The sequence below is a fragment of the Lagenorhynchus albirostris genome, chromosome 3, assembly GCF_949774975.1.
Source record: "Lagenorhynchus albirostris chromosome 3, mLagAlb1.1, whole genome shotgun sequence".
NCBI classification, from domain to species: Eukaryota; Metazoa; Chordata; class Mammalia; order Artiodactyla; family Delphinidae; genus Lagenorhynchus; species Lagenorhynchus albirostris.
This window is the reverse complement of record NC_083097.1, coordinates 41,368,126-41,388,888: the sequence shown is the minus strand read 5'-3', so window position 1 is coordinate 41,388,888 and position 20,763 is coordinate 41,368,126. Positions and strand designations below refer to the sequence as shown.

General features: G+C 40.7%; 1 protein-coding gene across 3 annotated transcripts in view; it reads left to right on the top strand.

The window, feature by feature from the left end:
* ARL15 (ADP ribosylation factor like GTPase 15) overlaps positions 1-20,763 on the top strand; it is a 417,368-nt gene that overhangs the window by 129,406 nt on the left and 267,199 nt on the right. For all 3 annotated transcript variants that reach the window (XM_060142949.1, XM_060142948.1, XM_060142947.1), the window contains one exon: positions 6,121-6,265. In XM_060142949.1, coding sequence (XP_059998932.1) covers positions 6,121-6,265 — 145 coding nt within the window. The remainder of the gene's footprint in view (positions 1-6,120; positions 6,266-20,763) is intronic.

Here is a 20,763-nt window from a genome sequence, read left to right as displayed (position 1 = left end):
GTGTCTTTTCCAGAGCTTAAGCAGCTCTTACAAGCCCTATAAACATGTTTGGTTGTATTTTCAAAAGACAGACCCATATTTGACTATTATAGACTTGGATTTTTTTTTTTTTTTTTCCGATACGCGGGCCTCTCACCATTGTGGCCTCTCCCATTGTGGAGCACAGGCTCTGGACACGCAGACTCAACGGCCATGGCTCACGGGCCCAGCCGCTTCGCGGCATGTGGGATCCTCCCGGACCGGGGCACGAACCCGTGTCCCCTGCATCAGCAGGCGGACTCTCAACCACTGCGCCACCAAGGAAGCCCAGAAAATATTTTAAATCTTGTAGTTTTGGATATTAATATGCTTCTTAATGTTTTATTCAGTGAACATGTTTAGTGTTAGAAAACATTCTAGAAATTGACTTCCTGTTGTCATTGTGAGAGTTGGTGAGGTTCAGCATATATAGGTGCCTCTTTTTGGTTTTGAAACCAAACCACCTAAGAAATATATCCACTTCAAGTCATGGGTGACTTCTCTTGCTTTTAGGTACCAACTAACTGTTTTCTTGTTAATCTGACAAGTATTTATTGAGCACAGTGCCAGGCCTCACCTGAGGACTCCAAGGAAAGACCTGGTCATCCGCCATAGGAGAACTCCGGTTTTTGTTTGGGAAGACCCGTATTTAAATAAGGAAGAGGTAGTATGGGGCTCGGGCAGTGACTGTATAGCTGTGGGAAGCCCCGACACTGACTGAAGAAAATTTTCCAGCAACTCTACAGAGCCTCAATCCAATGGAAATCATGCGCAGAATAAAATCATGTATTCATGATGAAAAACAGAGCGTCAATTGAAACAAATGCCATGTCCCCAAAGGCTAGGGATTTAGCGAGACGGAATGGTAGGAGATGTGGGCAATGCAGGGGCCAGTGCCAGAGGGGGAAGATTTCGAGCAGGACTCTGTCTAGAATGGTGAATTGTATGACAGCTTTGCTCCTCTGCTTTGGTGCCTGGCCACCCTTGGTAGCTGTAAAATTAAACTTTTTGAACCAACAGTCAGACCAAGGATGAATATGTCTTTGGGTCAGTGTGCATAATTCTGTCATCTAATAATTCTTACAGTCAGTAAAAAATGCACGGGGCATAATACTCACTGCAGCGCTAGAAGTGTGGTAAAGGACCAAAGAGTGGAAGAAAGGAATAGTTCTCGCCAGGGGAATGGGAGACTTTCCGGAGGAGGTGCCGTCTGAGCAGAACTTTGAATGGGAATTTGCCAAGTAGAAAAGAGGGGAGATTTCCTCTTGAGTGCACAGGACCCGGGTGGCACAGAAACACGAAGTGCTCAGACTGTTTGAGGGACTAGAGAGTGATCTGGAGGGTGGCTGGCATCATTAAGGTGGAGATGTAGAGGGAAGTGCGATATACAGTCAGTGCTTCATTAGTGCTTTACAGCGTCAATTTGTTGAGTAGTTATTCACTGAGTCCTGCTGTGTACAGTGCTCGACAGACCTACCGATGTCTGGCGCTGTCCCCAACAGAAATGGGGACATTTTAAGATAATCTTGCTGCCTTGGTGCTAGACCACCAGACTGAAATACTTGCAATTTAATCTTTTGCTTATTTTTTTTCCTGATACATGTGATCATACTCCTTCAAGCAAATATTCCTAAGGTTTTGCTTGGGCTTTTTGGCTAATCCGCCTTTTAGCTAAGGGTTATACAATTTGTCCAAAGTCTACGACACAGAGTTACTACTGGTGATTCCGGTCTTGGCCCTCTCTTAAGATATTGACACACTGTTTCCTCACATACAGTGTTGGTAGAAGATTATGGATGCATGCTGGGGGGTAACATCCTGCATCCTGACATGATAAGAGAGAGACACTGGGTTCTTTTGGAAAGGAGCAAGTTATAACGGACCCTATGTGAAAAGACCTGTAAACTAAAGCAATCTAGGCAACAGAGGCTGTGACCTTGGTTGTCTGATGCCATCTTCCCCTGCCCCCCCCACCCGCCATAGTTACCCTGTTCTCTATTGCCTGCTGCAAGTGAAGGGTAAGGATTGTGTGTCTTTAGTGTCTTGGGTTGGACTGGGATGGGTTGGAGCATGTGGTGACTGCTGTGGGCCACTGGAAGGGAAGTACCACAGTCTGGGCTGTATGGTGGGCTGCCAGGCCCTTGCCCAAGAAAGCTAACAATCACCTAAGATGCCTTAGGAAGATGGGCACTTATTTACCTGTATTCTCATAGCATAATGCACTGAACTGTTGCCTCATAATGTCCTCCTAAAGAAAGGAAGTGGCCGATAGTGTTAAAACGTTACTGGTTAATCGTGGGGAGACCGAAGCCGCCGAGGTTTATGGGCCTGCACGGAGTCATACAATGCCTCAGTGTCTGGCCTGGGAATGAAGCCTGAGTTTGCCGCTTGCTGTCAGGACGGCCGACGGCATTGTGTTTAGCATTGTACACCAGTGAAAGGGGCTTACCCTTAACAATGCACGAGCTGCTGTAGGAGACAGACACAATGAACTTTGGTACAGTATAGTCTAGAGGCCAAAATGAGTAATTTTAAGTAAATTGACTATGAGATCCAAAGCTTCATTAAGTTTTAAAATGAAAACCAAGTGAAAACTCTGTACAGTTTTTAGGAACTTACTCCAAAAACATGAACATTCTTCCCCCATTTGAAGTAGCATAGTTTTAAGAGTCTCATTTTATGGCTTGAATCTGACACTACCCCTGTTAACCATAGGATTTATTTATTTCAAATAAATACTCCAAGAGTCTGTGACTTATTTCAAAGATCCTGCCTTGGAATAATTGTCAGTCTAACCTTTATGCTTTTTATGTTCCAAAATGTCTCATTCTTACAGACTGTGGTTTGCGGGGCGGGGGGGGGGGGGCTTTTGTTTTATTCAGATTTGGTTTAGTTTGGGTTTTTTCAGAACAGTTGAAATATGGAGCCTGAAATTCCAGAAAGAGACTGGGGGAGAGGGGAGATGTCATGTTACATGCCTTTACCATCTGCATGATTGGAACTCTGGGGTAGAGACGGCGTCACTGGGGAGAACAGAGAGAGAGGAGATAAAGACGAGAGTGGAGTAGAACGTCACTGCTAAATTGCCTTTTATGTCAGACATGTCGTAGGTGACCTAGAATAAATGAGCAGGTGATGTAGATATTATTGGGCTTGGCTGCAAAGTTTTTACACTCTGGAGTTTACAAAAAACATGAAAATGAAATTCTGGAACTTTTGGCCAAAATATGTTGAGTAATATTGCCACGTGAATGATTGAAACTGGGCAATATATAGCAATCAGTCACCTGCAATTTCATCTTGTATATAAGACTGATGATAGTTTGGGCCAGGGTAGTTGAACGGGTCTCTTGCCAGGAGCTAGCCCAAGGGAGTTCTGGCAGAGGAGCTGAGCATGAGTGGTGCTGTCCAGAGCAGGAATAGGGTCTCTCCCCTCTCCCCCCAACAAAGATCCCAGCAGCCCAGTAAGAGAAACCACTGTGTGACTGGTGCTGTTGTCTGTCACAGTTGAACCTGGCAGAGCTCTTCTCAGTGAATGGCTGCTAGCCAGTCTTTGAGGGAATACATACATACATACATCTGTCTCTCAGGAAAACTCTAATCATGAGTCCAGGAGACTTGTTTCTTTTATGGGTAAGAAAAAGTTTGCAAAAGGTCAGACATTATCAGCCAGCCTTCATATGAATCTGGGATGAGATGTATTGGCATCTAGAATGCTTTTTATTGTCATAGTCATTAATCTTGTAGGAGAGGCAAAATGGAGCTCAAGTAAGGCCAGAGAAGAGTCACGAATATGATGGAGGAGTGGCAGGGGCTGCTATATGAAGGCAGACTGAAATAATTAGGACTCCTCAGGCTCTAAACAGGGGAGAAGAAATATGATTAGAGTTTAATAAATCCATGAAGAATATGGATTAGGTAATCATAGAATTTACCAGAAGTAGGCAGAGCCCCTTAAAAGCCGAGGACAAGTGAATTTAGGACAAAAAGAAGGTCTTTCGTACCAAGAAAGTAGGTCGTGCACATCAAAACCACTCTTTTGGTAACTGGGCTAAAACTTCTGGCATTGAAGAGCAGTGAAAAAGTCAAGCGTTTCTTTTATTTTAACACTATTTTCTTGAAGCATGGGGGACCCAGAGAGAGCCTAGATCAAGCTTCCTACTAGCCTTTACATTTTCTTTTCTCTTTTATTAGGCGAAATTTAAATGTCATTCATTCGTCATTCAACAGTTATTCACTGAGGGTGGCTTCTATGCCGGGTACTCTGCTAAGCACTGTGGATACTAGGATGAAGATGGACAGATATGGTTCCCACAGTCTGGTGATGAATGAGAAACTGTAATAGTCTGTGTGCTGAATTCACAAAAGTGCTGTGAGAGCTTGACATGAATTGCTAATGTACTCTTAGCATCAGAGCAGGCGGCCCTGAGGAAGGGGTGCTCTAACTGGGACCCGAAAGCCAATGAAGCATTCGCTATGCCAAGAGTTGGGAGGGAAGAGGGAGAGGCGTATGTTGAATGCCTTGAGGTGCCAGAGGGTCAGCGTGACTGGAGGTGGGAGGGTGAGAGGGAGAGTAAGAGGAGAATCATGGAGGTGAGGCTGGAGGGGTGGGTGGAAGAGATCATGGAAGGTCTTGTAGACCATGATGATCATTATGGAGGCCGTGTGGAGAATAGAGGGGGCAACGGTGAATGTACTGGGACCCATTGGAGGATGTTGATGTTGTCCAGGCAGCGGTGGCCTGGGCTGGAGAGAGGCAGACAGATTCTAGACCTGTTTCAGAGGTCGTGTGGACTGGACTTGTCAGTTGACTAACGTGGATATGAGAAGTGAGGGTGAGGAATAATCAAGCTTGGTTTATGAGAGTATGACAGCCAGTTAGGCGTCACATTTCATCTGAGTAAGAAGAATTAGCACAGACATTTTATAGGTCTCTTCTCTCATGATCTCCAAAGGACCCAGAAGTCAGTAGGTCTGCCTCCCTCTTACCTCTCTGTCTCCCTCTTCCTCTGTTGAATCTTTCAGGTCCTAAATGCTTCAGACTCTACAAGCTGGCACGTAGATGGCCCCTAATAAGTAGATGTCAAATAAGTAGAAAGACCAAAAACTGCATGAGTGGCTTCCAGCCTCCCAAATCCCCTTGTCTTTAACCCTTGCAGAGCAAACGGCAGTTCATAGTACCCTGAGGTCAGTTGACCTGAAGCAAGATTTAGCAAGAGTCAAGATGGCGGTGATATACACAGGAATTCTATTTAATGCTTTTTAAAAGCATTTTATTTTGAAATAACATCAAAGCACTGGAAGACTAGTACACGGAACTTTCCTGTAGACTCTACTCAGGTTCCCCAGTCATTAACATTTTACCATGATTGCTTTATCACATTCCTCACCATCTAGGCGTGGAGATGGTGATGGAGATAGAGATTTAGAAATGTTCTTAGCCAGTTAATTGCAGATGTCAAGACTCTTCATCTCTAAGTACTATCGTATGTGTTTTCTCAGGACAGTGATATTCCTTACGTAACCACAGTCCGCTGATTAAATTCAGAAACTGTAACCTTCAGTGATACTGTCATTGCAGGCTCTGCTATTCAGTCTCTAGTCAGCTGTCACCTGTTGTCCCAACACTGTCGTTTATGATGTCTCTTCCCCCGCCCAATCCAGGAGGCATGGCATTCGTTATGTCTCTCTAGTCTTCTTTAACCTGGAACAGTTCCTCAGTCTTTCTTTGACGTTTTAGAGAAGAACAGGCTGCTTGTCCTGCAGAATGCTCCTCGCGGAGGTGTCGTCTGATTTCCTCGTGCTTGGATGAAGGTGGTGCATTTTTGGCAGAAAAGCTGCATAATGACGTGGCACCCCTCGCGGTGCCCCCGTCTCAGCAAGAGGGGAGCCGGCAAGTCCGAGTGGGTCTCATTCCTGGGAAGTTAACTTTGATTGCTTCGTCAAGGCGGTGTCCTCCTGGTCTCTCACTCTAAAGGTCCCTTTCCTCCGTAGGGTCAATAGGTTATTTAATTACCTCTCAGTACATAGTCATTTGAAATGTGACTAAGCTTTGTGCCTACAGTCATGCTTAAAAGCGCTGCGTTTCCCCTCTCTCGGCAGTGTTTTAGAGCACTTTGCTGCAAGGGACCACCACCTGCGCGCCCAGAGTATGACCTGGTCTGCATAGGCCTCACGGGCTCTGGCAAGACCAGCCTCCTGTCCAAGCTCTGCAGCGAAAGCCCCAACAGCGTGGTGTCGACCACAGGTGGGTACAGCGCCGGCTTCTCACCCTTTTCTTCCTCACCCCTGGGATGCTCTCGTTTCCTATGCTGTTGGTGGGGTCCCCTCATTTCACTGAAATGCTTCAGTCTGTTGATTATTTATTTTTAGATACTCTGTTTTTCAAACTATATTTAAGGGGGGCTTTAATAGCATCAAATTGCTGCACGCTTCATCCCTCTAGTTGGTCATTTCAGTGCCACTGAATAAATCAAGCCAGGAGGATGTTGATAGAAACTAACCTCGCAACCTGGAATTCTCGTACTGTGATAGATGGGTTCAGCTCAGGCCCACTGAGCGTCCTCCTCCCTTGAAGTATCACTCTAGCCTACTCGTGTTGGTCACACGCTCCCTACACGGTACAAGTGATAGTCTGAATCTTCTTCCCTGGAAGATGGTGGGCACAGGGACCGTTGATCAGGTTTACCATGTTGTTCCCTGAGGTGGCCAAGAAAAGTCAGTCTAGGCAGTGGTTCTCAATCAGGGCAGATTTTGCTCTCCAGGCGACATCTGGCAATGTCTGGAGACATTTTGGTTCTTACAGCTTGGGCAGGGTGCTACTGACTTCTTTTGAGTAGAGGCCGGGGATGCTGCTAAACATCCTACAGTGCACAGGACGGGCGCCCTCCGTGAGGAATTATCTGGCCCAGAGTATCAAAGTGCTACCAAGAACTTTTCTCACTCGCCAAAAGTGTCCTCTTTTTCCTCTGAAAATGAAGCGGGAAAGACAAGTGTTAACTAGAGAAAATTATGGGAGGTGAAAACCAGAGCTGCTGTGGGAGAACTGACAGGGAAGGAGTGGGCTGGGACATTGTCGGGGAAACTTAAAAAGATTGTTCATTCAGACAGCTTTCTTTTCTGAACACCTATCATGTGCTAGGTCCAGTGTTAGAAACTGGGGATAAGCAGTGATCCCAGCACTCCAGGAGACTCAGGCTATGAGCCACACAGACATTAAGCTTGTGTCCAGAAATACACAAAGGAGGAGAAGCAATCAGTTTTGCTCGGACTGGGGGAAGGGGAAGATGATACATGATGGAGTTTTCTACATTGGATCTTGAGGACGAGCAAGCCTGGCAGACAAGCAGGAATAAGAGAGTGAGGTGGGAGAAGAAAGAAGATTTGGGGACAGAGGGGAAGCTGTGTGAAGGCAGAGGGGCCTGAAACAGGTTGCTACCTCCTGGGAACCACATTTCCGAGTGGCTGCGACACATGGTTAGTAGAATGCCACGAGTTGAGTCACAGGAGATAGGCAGTGGCCAAATCTTGGCAAACCTTTTATACCACACTCAGGAATTTGAGCTTTGTAGATAGCACAGAGACATCTGCACATACTTTAAGCAAAGAGAAACTGTGTGATAAAATATCCATTTGAGAAAGATCACGCTAGCCATGATGCTGAGGCTGAACTGTGGAAAGCTCCATTAACCATTAACTAAGACAGTGATGGGAGGGAGGGAGAAGAGAGGGGGAGGGAGGAGGGAGGGAATAGATAGGATACTTATTGCAGGCCTAGTATTGACAGAGCTTGCTGGCCAGTTGGGTTTGGAGGATGAGGGAGAGAGAGAAGCCAAGGGTGACTCAGGTCCTGGCTTAGGTGAAGGGTATATGGTGGAACCGTTGACTAGGATTTCCTGTAAGTAGGAAAAATATTGATGACCAAGAGCCTTACCTCATTTCAGGCCAGGTTTTGCCACCAAATAAGTTAGGGGAAGAGTGCAGGCTTTGAAGGCTTTTCAGAGTTTAGAATTGTAGATAAGAAACTGTGGACCTGTGAAGAAACAGAGTCATAGCTTGATTAAAGGATGAGGAAAAGCTTGAGGGGTTCATGATGACTGGTGAGGCCACAGGGAGGATGAACAGAGCTCAAGTGTGGCCTGTTGCAGGAAGCCATTTCTAACTACCTTCCTTTCCCCCACATGGAACTGAGAACTCCCTGCTCTCCCACTGTGAAGTGTTTATCTCTCTACCATTTAGTGCCTGAGACACTGCTGTTGACACATTTGTCTCCCCAGGCTAAGGGGCAGATAGAGCATCTTATTTAGCTTGTGCCTCCAGATCCTGGCACACGATTTGGACATAGCTAAGATGCTTGTTGAGTGAATAAGCCTGCAACAGTAAATTGAATCCATATGTTTTTACATAAAATATCGTACCTCTCTGAACCTCATAACTGCTTTTTATGACAGGTAAGATTCTTTTTCCATATTCTGTCTTTAAATCATCTGAGGCTCAAAGGTATGGTGATATGGCTGTTTTCACACAGTTAATGACAGAGGTAGGATGCCAGTGCAGGTCTCCAAATGAAGGTTAGTGGTACCCAAGCCTTAGAATTTCTGATGAGAGTATTATTTGCTAGTTGTCTGTAAAGCTGTGGACGTCTTCTGAGGAATGTGTTACGTAATATGCAGACTTTATTAACTTAACAATTCTTTTAAAGCAAAATAACTTCCTTCAAAATATGTATGAGTAACACAAGTATACCGTTCTTCACTTATCAGAGGTAGAAATGAGAAGCACTATTGCTAGAAGCACAGTTTTGAATTACAATGTACAAAATTATCTGTAAATAATTTTATAATTTATTATTTATAAATTGCAATGCAATATGTTCTATATTTGCTTTTATTCAATTTTTTAATAATATGTTTTCCTCTTACTGGAACCCGTTGTAACATTGTGCGCTAATTGATTTTCTGATGAATTAGTAAGTTGGCTGACATTTTGGATATCAAGCTTCTATGAGTTGTCATTGTCCTGAACCAGGCGCAGTGCCTTTTTGGAGACCTGTTTGGAGGTCTCGGCTATCAAGAAGTTTATACCTGGGGTAGGATTACCATGATAAACAGTTTAAATTTATTGAATGTTTAATATATGCCAGGAGCTAAGACAGAATAAGTGCTATACTTGATGGTATAAATATGAAAGTTAAAAGAGTGATCATTTCTAATCTGTGGGATCAAAGAAGGCCTCATTCAAATAGGGCCTCATATGATGGGGAGAATCTAAGGAACGGGGTGAGGAGAGTAAGGATAGAAAGCATAGGGTGTATTTGGAGAACAGTTCGTGATCTTACTGGGTTGAGGCCCAAGATATGGAGGTATAGCATGAGTTGTGACCCAAAGCTAGAGACTAGAGAAGCTACTGAGAGAGACCTGTAACATGGAGAGGTGATCCATCAGGGGCTGTGAGGAATGGAGAGTTAGAGGCAGATGTCATTAATCCTATAAAACTGTCAAAGATATTGGGAAATAGAGAGGAAAGGAAAAGAATCAAATATGACTTCTAGCTGGTGACTGAATGAAATATAAAAAGTGGGAAGAAGGTGACAGACAGTTTTAAGATACAAGATAATGAGCTTAGTTTTGGACATGCTAATTTGAGGTGTTGGCAGGACTTTCAACAGTGATCCAAATGCCAAAAGACAGGCTGACTAAAGAGAGTTTATAGCAGGAGATCTAGATTTGAGATACAACTGAATTGTTGATTTGCATGAGATTGTTGAGGGATGATGAGCAGAGAGGGAGGAGAAGAGTGCTAAGCACCAACTATATTTCATTCATTCTTTCTGCATTTGTTGAATGCCTGTTACATGATTGCCACTGATTTAGGCACTAAGGGTGCGTCAGTGAACAAACTAGACAAATATCCTTGCCCTTTGGAGCTTACATTCTAGCATCTGCATTAAACAGGGAATCTAAACCAGGCAGTTCTATATAGTATCATATAAGTCAAATGTGAACAATAGATCAAAGGAACCAGAATTAAATAATATAAACCGAAGTCTAAAATCTGAGAGGAGGCCATGGATGTGGTGACCATTAATGACCAATGATAGACCAGTTTCAGTAGAGCGTTGGGGTAGAAACTAACATGAACCATGAGAGGGTGGTGAGCATGCAGAGGGAATGAGGCACAGACTGTCCATTTTACTCCTTGGGCCCCTGGCTAAGATTGCACATAGATTACTCTTTTAAGAAGGTAACAGAAAGACAGAAACACAGGAAGCAGTGGTGAAGGAGTTTATTTTTGCAAGGAAATGTGCCATGTGAGCATGCTAGTGGACAGAGGTGTAAGGGTGGTGATCAGGAAGAAGGAAACACTGAAGATGTTCAGTAGAGGGCAGGGAGTGCAAGAATAAGTGAAGACTTCTGATTCTGGTCAAGACAGAGTAACTAGAACTGGCTTACCCTCCCACCTGAAATAACCAAAAGGGGGGAACAAAACACAGACAAGATATATAAAACAGTTTTTAAGAAAGTAAATATCAAGCAACAAGGGTTAGTCATCCCTGAGAGATGAGAAACAAATGAGATGAGCCCCACAGTTGCCCCAGCCTACTGCCTCAAGACTGTTCCCAGGCCATGGCACAGCTCCAGTGGGAAGTGAGGTGGAGCTCAGTGGACTCCCTGCATTGAGGGGATTGAGCTGAGAGCTGGAGAGACTAGGGCAGCTAGAGTTCCTAGGACACAGTACTGGAGAGGACAGACTTGTACAGAGAGAGAACCCTAGAGATCTGTAGAGGGTCTCCTTTGAGTATGTGTCATAGTATTCATTGCATGCACATGAGGAAACTACTCAAGGCTAGCAAAAGAACCATCTGAAAGGGCTAGAGGGAACAGTGCCTGGTGTTCACACAGGACTGAGAGTTATGCCTGTTACCACAAGCCAGATTGGAAAAGTCACAATTCACGAGGTAGTGGGTCGAGTACTAAGGAAGGTTTTCCCTTAGGAATCAGCTCTAAGCTGAGCACTGCCCTAGACGCATGTAGCAAATCATATTAATAAGACAAAAGCCTCAAACAGTTTCCTAGAAACTTTAATACACCCCAGAACAAAGCTGTGTAAGATTTACAGAAAGCAAAATTATCCAGCACTTAAGGTAAAATTCACAATGTCTGACATTTAATCAAAAATTACCAGGCATGCAGAGAGGCAGGAAGACATGATTCATAATGAGAAGAATAACCTGTGAATTGAAACTGACTCATAACTGTCACAAAGATTAGAATTAACAAAGAAGGACATTAAAACTGTTATTATAAAAGTATAGACATGCAAAATATCTAAAAAACCATATACAAATTTTAGTGGTGAGCACTACAATATATGAGATGAAATATATACCAGATAGGATTAATGACAGATTAGACATTGCAGAAAAAAGATTAATGACCTTGACGGGCATTAGCATTCGGGACTACTCACAGTAGAGAGAGAGGAGAAAATGGAAAATGCAAAGAGCAGTAGTGACCTGTGGGACAACTCCAAGTCACCTAATATATGGCAACACCTAACTTTGAATCTATCAAGGTGAGGCGGTGGAGAAAGGGACAGAAAAAAATATTTGAAGAAATGATGGCTGAAATGTTTTCAAACTTGAAGATAAACAACAAATCCAAGAAGCTCATTGAACCCCAAGCACAAGAGATATGAACAAAACTACACCAAGTTACATCCTAATAAAATTACTAAAGCCAGTGATAAGAGTGTGATGGTTAATTTTATGTGTCAACTTGGCTGGGCCACAGTTCTCAGGTATGTCATCAAACATTGTTCTGAATATTTCTGTGAGTGCGTTTTTATATGAGATTAAGATATAAATCCGCAGCCTTTGAGTAAATTTCTTTATATAATGTGGTTGGGCCTCATCTAACCAGTTGAAGGATTGAATAGAACAAAAGACTGACTTCCCCAGAGCAAGAAGGAAATCTGCACTGGGTGGCCTTGGGACTTGAACTGGAGCATCGGCTCTTTCCTGGGTCTCCAGTCTACTGACCTACCCTGCAGATTTTGGACTTGCCAGCCTCCATAGTATTATGAATCAATTCCTTGAAACATTTTTCTGTGTATACACACATCCTATTGGTTCTGTTTCTCTGGAGAATGCCGAGTAATACAAAAAGGAAATCTTAAAAACAGAGAAAAGATGTTACACAGAAACAAAGATAAGAGTGACATCAGATTTCTCACTGCAAACAATGCAAGGGAGAAGGCAATGGAGCACACCTTTAAAGTACTGAAGGGAAAAATAATTATCAGCCTATATCCAACAGAAGTATCTTTCAAAAAGAAACTCAAAATAAAGCCTTTTTCAGACATTAAAAAAGTGAAAGAATTTATTGCTAGCAGACCAAAGTTATAAGAAAATGCTAAAGGAAGTTTTTCAGGCGGGAGAAAAATGATTACAGATGGAAATCTGGATCTATACAAAGCAAAGTAACAGAATGGTGACTACATGGATAATTATATAAGATTTAGTTCTTATTTAAATCTCTTTATAACTGTTTAAATAAAAACAGTATGTTGTGGAGTTTATAACATGTAAAAGTAAAATGCATGAGAACAATAGAATAAAAGTCATAGAGGAAAAAGGGAAATATACTATTGTTGGGTTCTTATATGTGAAGTAGTTTAATAACACTTGAAGGTAGACTATGATAAGTTAAAGATACACTATAAACCCTAAAGCAACCACTAAAATAACAAAAGAAAGTGTGAGAGCCAATAAGGCAACAAATAAGATAAGATGGAACTATAAAAAATAATTAATCAGAAAGAAGGCAGGAAAAAAGGGAACAAGAATATATGGGACAAGTAGAAAACAAGTAGCAAGGTGTTAGCACTCAAACTTGACCATCAGTCATCAAATTAAATGCAAATGGTCTAGACTCCTCAATTAAGAGACTGAGAATATGATTAGATTAAAAAAACAAGACCCAACTATATGCTGACTTTAAATATAAAGACACAAATAGATTAAAAGTAAGAAGATGGAAAAAGATACGTTATGCATAGGCATAAGATAGGCATAAGAAAGAGTCAAAAGAAAGTTGGAGCGGCTATATTAATATCAGACAAGGTAGACTTTGGAGCAAAGAACAATACTGGGGATAAAGAAGTTCATTTCATAATGATGAAAGAGTCTTTGAATCAGAGGACATGACAATGCTAAACATTTATGTATGTAATAACTTCAAAACTACACATAGCAAAAACTGACAAAACCCACAACTGTAGTCAGAGATTTCAGTACTCTCAGTTATTGATAGAACACGTAGGAAGAAAATAGAGGTAGTAGACTTGAACAACACTATCAGCCACCTGGACCTGATTAACATGTATACAACCCTCTACACAACAGCAGCAGAGAACCTTCTCAAGTGCATTTGTAACATTTACCAAATAAGACCATATTTGAGGACATAAAACAAGTTTCAATAAATTTAAAAGTATTCAAACTACAGACCGCATGGAATTGAATTAGAAATCAAGACCATCTCTGGAAAAGTCCCCAAATATTTGGAAACTAAAGTACTTCTAAATAACCCATGGATCAAATAAGAAATCAAAAGAGAAATTGTAAAGTATTTTATACTGAATGAAAATACAACACATCAGAATTTGTGGGATGTCTCTAAAGCAGGACTGTGGGGGAAATTCATAGCTCTGAACCCCTGGATTAGGAAAGAAGGCCCTCAAATCAGTGACCTCAACCTCCACCTTAAGGAACTAAAAGAGACGGACAGGTCAAACCCAAAGTAAGCAAAAGAAAGGAAATAATAAGGATCAAAGTGGAAATCAGTGGAATAGAAAAACAGTAGAGAAAACTCATTAGATCAAAAGCTGCTTCTTTGAGAAGATCAATAAAGCTTAAGAAACTCTAGCCAAACTGATCAGGGAAAAAAAAATCAAAGATGACACTAATTTATATTATCAGGAATGAGAGAGATTACATCAATATAGAGTCTATAGATATTAAAAGTATAATAGAATATTATGAACAACTTCATACCAGTAAATTTGACAACTTAAATGGATGAATTACTTGAAAGACAAGTTATCAAAGCTCATTCAAGAAGAAATAGAAAGCCCAGATCTATAGTTATTAAAGAAATTGAAATTATAGTTTTTTAAGAAAAAGAACTTGAAATTTAGTTGGCTTCACTGGTGAATTCTATCAAACATCTGAAGTAATAATGCCACTGCTACACAATATCTTTCAGAAAATTGAAGGAGGAGGGAAGACTTTCCAACTCCTTCTATAAGACCAGCAAGTTTAATGTCAAAACCAGATAAAGACATTGCAAAAAAACTACATACCATATCCCTCATGAACATAGATACCAAAAATATAAACAAAAATCTTGCAAATCAAATCTTAAAGTAGTATATTTTTAATAGGATAATGTGTCATGACCAAGTAACATTTATCCCAGGAATACAGGGTTGGTTTCATGTTCAAAAATCAGTAAATTTAATTTACAATATTAATAAGCTAAGAAAAGAAAACCATGTGATCATCTCAAGAGATGCAAACAAAAAAACAAAAAACATTGATTTCTGATAAAAACTCACCAAAATAGGAACAGAGGGAATTTCCTCAACTGTTAAAGGTCATGTATGAAAACCCTATAGCTGTTGTCATACTTAATGATGAAATACAGAATTTATTCCTGGTCTGATTAGGAATAAGACATGGATGTTTGTTCTCACCGCTTCTGTTCAACATTGTAGTAAAGATTCTGGCCAGTGCATTGGACAAGAAAAAGAAATAAAAGTTTTCCAGGAATAAGTAAAACTTTCTTGGTTTGCTGATGACAGGATCATCTATGTAGAAAATTTGATGGGATCTACAACTTTATACCAACAAATTAGTGATGGCTAATGTGAATTTAGATCTGATAGTTTTGGAGATCTGAAAATTTGGAGGATAGCTTTGATCATTAGTTTGGAGAATGTTGTCTATAAGAGTAGAAGCAGATAGAGTGGTGGACAAATGTGTTGAATTCATTCAGATAGATAAGCAAATGCCCTGAAAGTTGGTAGATGGAAATGCAAAGGTCGACACAGAAACAGATGTCACAACTTTAGCTGGAAAGTTATTAAGAGGTGAGTATGGTAAAGCGGTAAAAGCATTATAAGGAAGCAAAGCTTGTCCTGGCTGGCCCTGATGAGGGAAGGAAAAGCTCTGTTTGCTAGTGTAAGAAGGAAAGAAAAGCGGGTAAGAAAATGTTGGCGGCTAGAGAAGACTTTTCTTAACAAAGGTGAGGTTCCCTGTGATTCATTGAGAGGGCTTTGCAAGGATAAAGGCAGGGCAGAGTTGGGCATGAGGTGCAAAGAGAAGAGAAGGGGTAGATGCTTGTTGGTTGAGTCTGTATGATTATTGTAGCTAATGAAGGTGGGCAAGAGGTTGGAGAAACTAATTAGTGGTGACAGAGGAGGGGTGGAGGCAGAGGAGAACCAAGCAGGCTGATTTTAGTTATCAGTGGACCCACAAAACCCAGTCCTCACCAGAGTTCCAGACGGACATTGCCAGCCTTTTCAAACTCAACTGTCGGCTCCTTTTTGTTGTGTATGTATGCAGCTGAAGAAGAACAAAGGAGGTAAAAGGAAGGTCCTAAAATAAATGACAAAACCCAATGGCAAGAAAAGGTAACTAGAAGAAATGAGGAGGTCAGAAAGCCACATGTGCATGTGAACATTCAATGTGAGGACGGGAGAATAGCTGAAGGAGGTCCTACAGAGAATAATGTACAAAGTGAACGAGCAAGGGAGCTAACTACATAAAAGTTTAGAAGGACTGGAAAGCTAAGATTAAGATGACAAATGTAAGTGAAAGCAATGCTGTTGAGAAGTATTTCTATCAGATATTACAGATAAGAGTTTATGACAGTCCCATTTAGAGAATTCAGTCACGTTCACAAGTAGTGTCTAGAATCTAATTGATTAATTAAGCTAAGTCCACAAAGGTATTCAGGAAAAGAATTAATGGCAAACAAATAAATGGAAAGGTTTGGCTTTACAAGAAGTTCAACTTTACTAGAAAATAAATAAGAAAATGTTAATTTTATACCTAAATTTACCAAAACGTGTGTTGACCGTTTTTTTTTTGAAAGAAGTTATTCATATAAATTAAAGGTTACCAAAATATTTACATCCCTTGGCCTAATAAGCGTGTCACTAAGAATTTCCATTAAGTGTGTAATTTCAAAGAAACTGTATGAACAAACTGATTCCTTGCAACATTTTGTATAACTAAAACTTTAAAGTAATTTAAATGTCCTATATTAAAGGAATTTGTTAATTAACTCGTGGTACATCAGTTGAAATGATCATATATTGGAAAACACGATCTTCTGTCAAGGAAAATTAAATTTACATTCATTTTGAAAATTAAACCTTGCAAAACTATGCTTTTGAATCAAAAATGGGAAAAAAAAATGTAAAAAGTAACTATGGGCTTTGTTGGTATGGTCGAATTGTGTGAAATTTTATTCTCTTAAATTATTTCTCTATTTTATAATGTTTTGATAATATAAAGCCAATTAAAAATGAAATATTTGTTGGAAGAGTTTGGAACAGTTGAAAAGATACACTGAGAATTAGTTCCTTAAAATGAAAACATGACACACAAGGGTATGTCTATCCATTTCAGCAAGGCAAGAATGTCAGCCTTTTCTTCAGAAGTAAAGGGAATACAGACTTTATTGGATTGTTAACTTCAGCAGTCTTTTACTTTGACATAATTTTAAAAAGATACTTAAATTGTCAAAACTCAAAGGGCCAAGAAGTCCTGAAAAGAGCAGGTCTTGCTGATAGAGGAAAAAAATTGAGTAGCTTACACATTGGTCTAGAAACAAAAGTGAACTTTGTCCAGAGTGAATTCCTTGACTGTATATGCCCAAAGAATTTGTTGATAAAAGGGATTGTTAACCTGTAGATTACACAATATTCGCTTTTTTTTCTTTTTAAAACAGAGGAATGGAGTCTAAAGGTTTAGGATAATATATTGTTGTAACATAGAGAACAATCTAGAGAAAATTGAACACTTGGAATTGAAAAAGGTTGAAAAATCTCTTCTAGGGATATATATTACCATGTTTGAAAATTTGTCAAGTGATATGTCAGTCAGTTAAAATAGAAAACAATTATGGTAATTTGAAAGAAATACAGAAAAGTTTATGAAAATTTGAATCAGACATTTTAATAACTTTAGTATTAGCTGCATACACGTTAAGAAGAAATAAGTTAGAAAGTCGAATTTGGTATCTGCTAAAGAATTGTGTTTTATAAATGCTGGTAGATTAAATTTCCTTTTATGATGTTGAAATGATATTTAGAAGAATTTCGCTGGACCATTGTCCAAACATCACAAAACTAACGCATAAATCATGTCCTTGGTCCAAGTCAAGGCCACCAGATCTGTGGAATGTCTTTCCCTTTAGCAGTTCTTAGAGTGACCCAGGAATGTCAGAAGCACACACCGAGTACCTGTGTACATGTGTGCAGGCTTGTGTATGTGTTGCAGGGGAAGGGGGGAGGTTGGTCTGTAGGTCCAAGCGAAATAGTCCTGTGTTCCACACAATGAATAAAAATAGACTAACCTCCCTCTGAAACCTAATTTTGTTACGATTCCAGTAATGCTTTCCCCGCATAAAAAATTTCAAATCCATCTCCCTTGTATCACAGGCTTTTTTGGATTTAAGGACTAAAAGACAAAAGCTGAAAGTCTATGCAAACAATTATTTCCCCAAAGAGTTGCTAAGTCATATATTTATTAAAATTTGTGGGGTTAAATCTTAGGGGAGGTTTCAGTCTTACTAATGTAGCTTAAATAGGCCAGGAAAAAATGACTACGTAACTTAGGCTTCAGCCATCAAATTGTTTGAATGGAGTCGGGAGACCTGCCCCTGAGGCCTTCAGCCAAATACTGGAGGCCATTGATGGTTGACTCAGTTGTTACTGTTATTTCCTTCTCCTTGTTTAATATAAAAAATGGAATCCTAACATTAGAGGAAACTTTAAAAAGCTAATCTAGTCCACTCATTTTGCAGATGAGGGATTCAAAGTCAAGAAAAAGTAGCTGGATAAAAAGAAACGAAATTGAGCTGTTTGTAATGAGGTGGATAGACCTAGAGTCTGTCATACAGAGTGAAGTAAGTCAGAAAGAGAAAGACAAATACCGTATGCTAACACATATATACGTAATTTAAGAAAAAAAAATGTCATGAAGAACCTAGGGGTAAGACAAGAATAAAGACACAGACCTACTAGAGAATGGACTTGAGGATATGGGGAGGGGGAAGGGTAAGCTGCGACAAAGCGAGAGAGAGGCATGGACATATATACACTACCAAACGTAAGGTAGATAGCTAGTGGGAAGCAGCCGCATAGCACAGGGAGATCAGCTCGGTGCTTTGTGACCACCTAGAGGGGTGGGATAGGGAGGGTGGGAGGGAGATGCAAGAGGGAAGAGATATGGGAACATATGTATATGTATAACTGATTCACTTTGTTATAAAGCAGAAACTAGCACACCGTTGTAAAGCAATTGTACTCCAATAAAGATGTAAAAACATAAAAAATAAATAAAAAAAAGAAAAAAGTGCCTGGTGAGTCTAAGAGCTGTGACAGGGTTTTAGGACAGTGCTCTTGTTCCATCAGCTCACTGACTTCCTGAGAAGAGCGTCGGAGGATGCTTATTTTTTCGAAGAAGGAACAGAGCGAGCACACTGTCATGGCTGAGTCAGTTGGACATTTTCCCTCCCCTCCTGAGTTCCTGGTTTTATTAATAACGTCTTTAAAAAAGTACTCTCTAAACTCATACTATTATTTTTACTCCATTAATAAGGAAATGTAGTATAGACCTGAGAACACAAGAATCAAAATAGATTCCTTGTGTTGGATTATTTATAAATACGAGGGAAAATAATTAGTGGGATTATTAGGTATGTGTGTATTTTTTCCAGTCAGCTCCACCGTTATTTAGGTTCAAAATTGGAAATTTTGAATCCATCATCTTGTTGGTATGTGGAAGAGGTGCTATAGTGTGGAGCTCTGGTGGACTCAGGTGATGAGACCTGAGTTCAGGTTTTAAATACAGCATTTAGTACTTTTGGCTAGGCACTTAACCCTTCTAGACTTCACTTGCTTCCTGGAACAGTAGTTAGTTCATTAAGTTAAGGATGGTCGTAACAGCTAAAATACAGTCGTCGCTTGGTATATGAGGGGGACTGGTGACCACCTTCCCCTGCAACGGATACAAAAATTTGAGGATGCTCAAGTCCTTTATGTAAAAATACAGTATTTGCATGTAACCTACACACATCCTCCCATATGCTTCAAATCATCTCTAGATTACCAATAATACCTAATACAATGTAAATACAATGTAAATGGCTTGGACACAGCAAATTCAAGTTTTGCTTCTTGGAATTTTCTGGAAATTTTTTTCCCAAATATTTTCGGTCTGTTTGGTTGAATATGTGGGTGCAGAACCCTCGGATATGGAGGGCTGACTAAATATAAACCCTTAGCACAGATCTTTAAACCAATATTGAGATCCTATTATGACCAAGCACTGGCATACAAGATACACTGTACACTGTATCTCTATTACGAATCCTTGCAGTCTAGCTGGGGAACAAACATAAAACAAGTAAATAAACTGATATGTAATTAGAACCGTGAAAGTCATGTAGGAGAAATGCTGAGTGTCCCAAGCACACAGATCCAAAAAAATCAGCCTATTTCAGGAACACCAGAGAAGGCCTGCCTGACAAAGTGAAGTTCTGATACCACCTGAAGGGTAAAGAGTTTGCCAGAAGGGCAAAGTACACACACTTTTGGAGCAGTAGGTGCAAAGGCCCTGAGATGGAAGGAACATGGCTTGTTTTAGGAACTGAAGAATATAAGTGAGGGGGAGATGGTACAAAATAAGCCTAGGGAAGGAAAGGAACCAGATCAGGTAGGGCCTTGTTAGGTGTTTCAAACTATACCTTGAGTAGTGAGAAGGTATTAGACCCTTTTAAGTAGGGGAATGATGTAAACAGAAGTACATTTCAGGAAATCACTTCTGCCAATGTGTGGGGATGACTGAGGAGGCCAATAATAGATGCAGAGTTTAGTTAGGAGGCTCACCACGTGGTGATGGTGGTGGCTTGACGAGAGTTGTGCTGTGAGGATGAAGAGAAGTAGGCTTTTTTTTTTTTTTTTTTTTTGAGATACGCGGGCCTCTCACTGTTGTGGCCTCTCCCGTTGTGGAGCACAGGCTCCGGACGCGCAGGCTCAGCGGCCATGGCTCATGGGCCCAGCCGCTCCACGGCATGTGGAATCTTCCCGGACCGGGGCACGAACCCGTGTCCCCTGCATCGGCAGGCAGACTCTCAACCACTGCGCCACCAGGGACGCCCTCAGAAGTAGGCATTTTTGAGAACTATTTAGCAGGTGAAATTTAAAGGCTTTGGGGATTGGTTGATTGAGAGGAAAAGAAGTGTTAAGGAGGACCACAAATATTTAGTCTATAGAAGTCCTCAATAAATGTTGTTTTGATTGCTTCTTCAGCAACTTTTATTTTTACCACTGCTTTCATAATATATCTGAACTTGAGGCCGCACATGATTTTGATTGGGAGAAAGCATTCAGTGATTATTTGATGACCATTAGTATTCTGAATTTTTAGTTTTACTTATTTAAAAACAA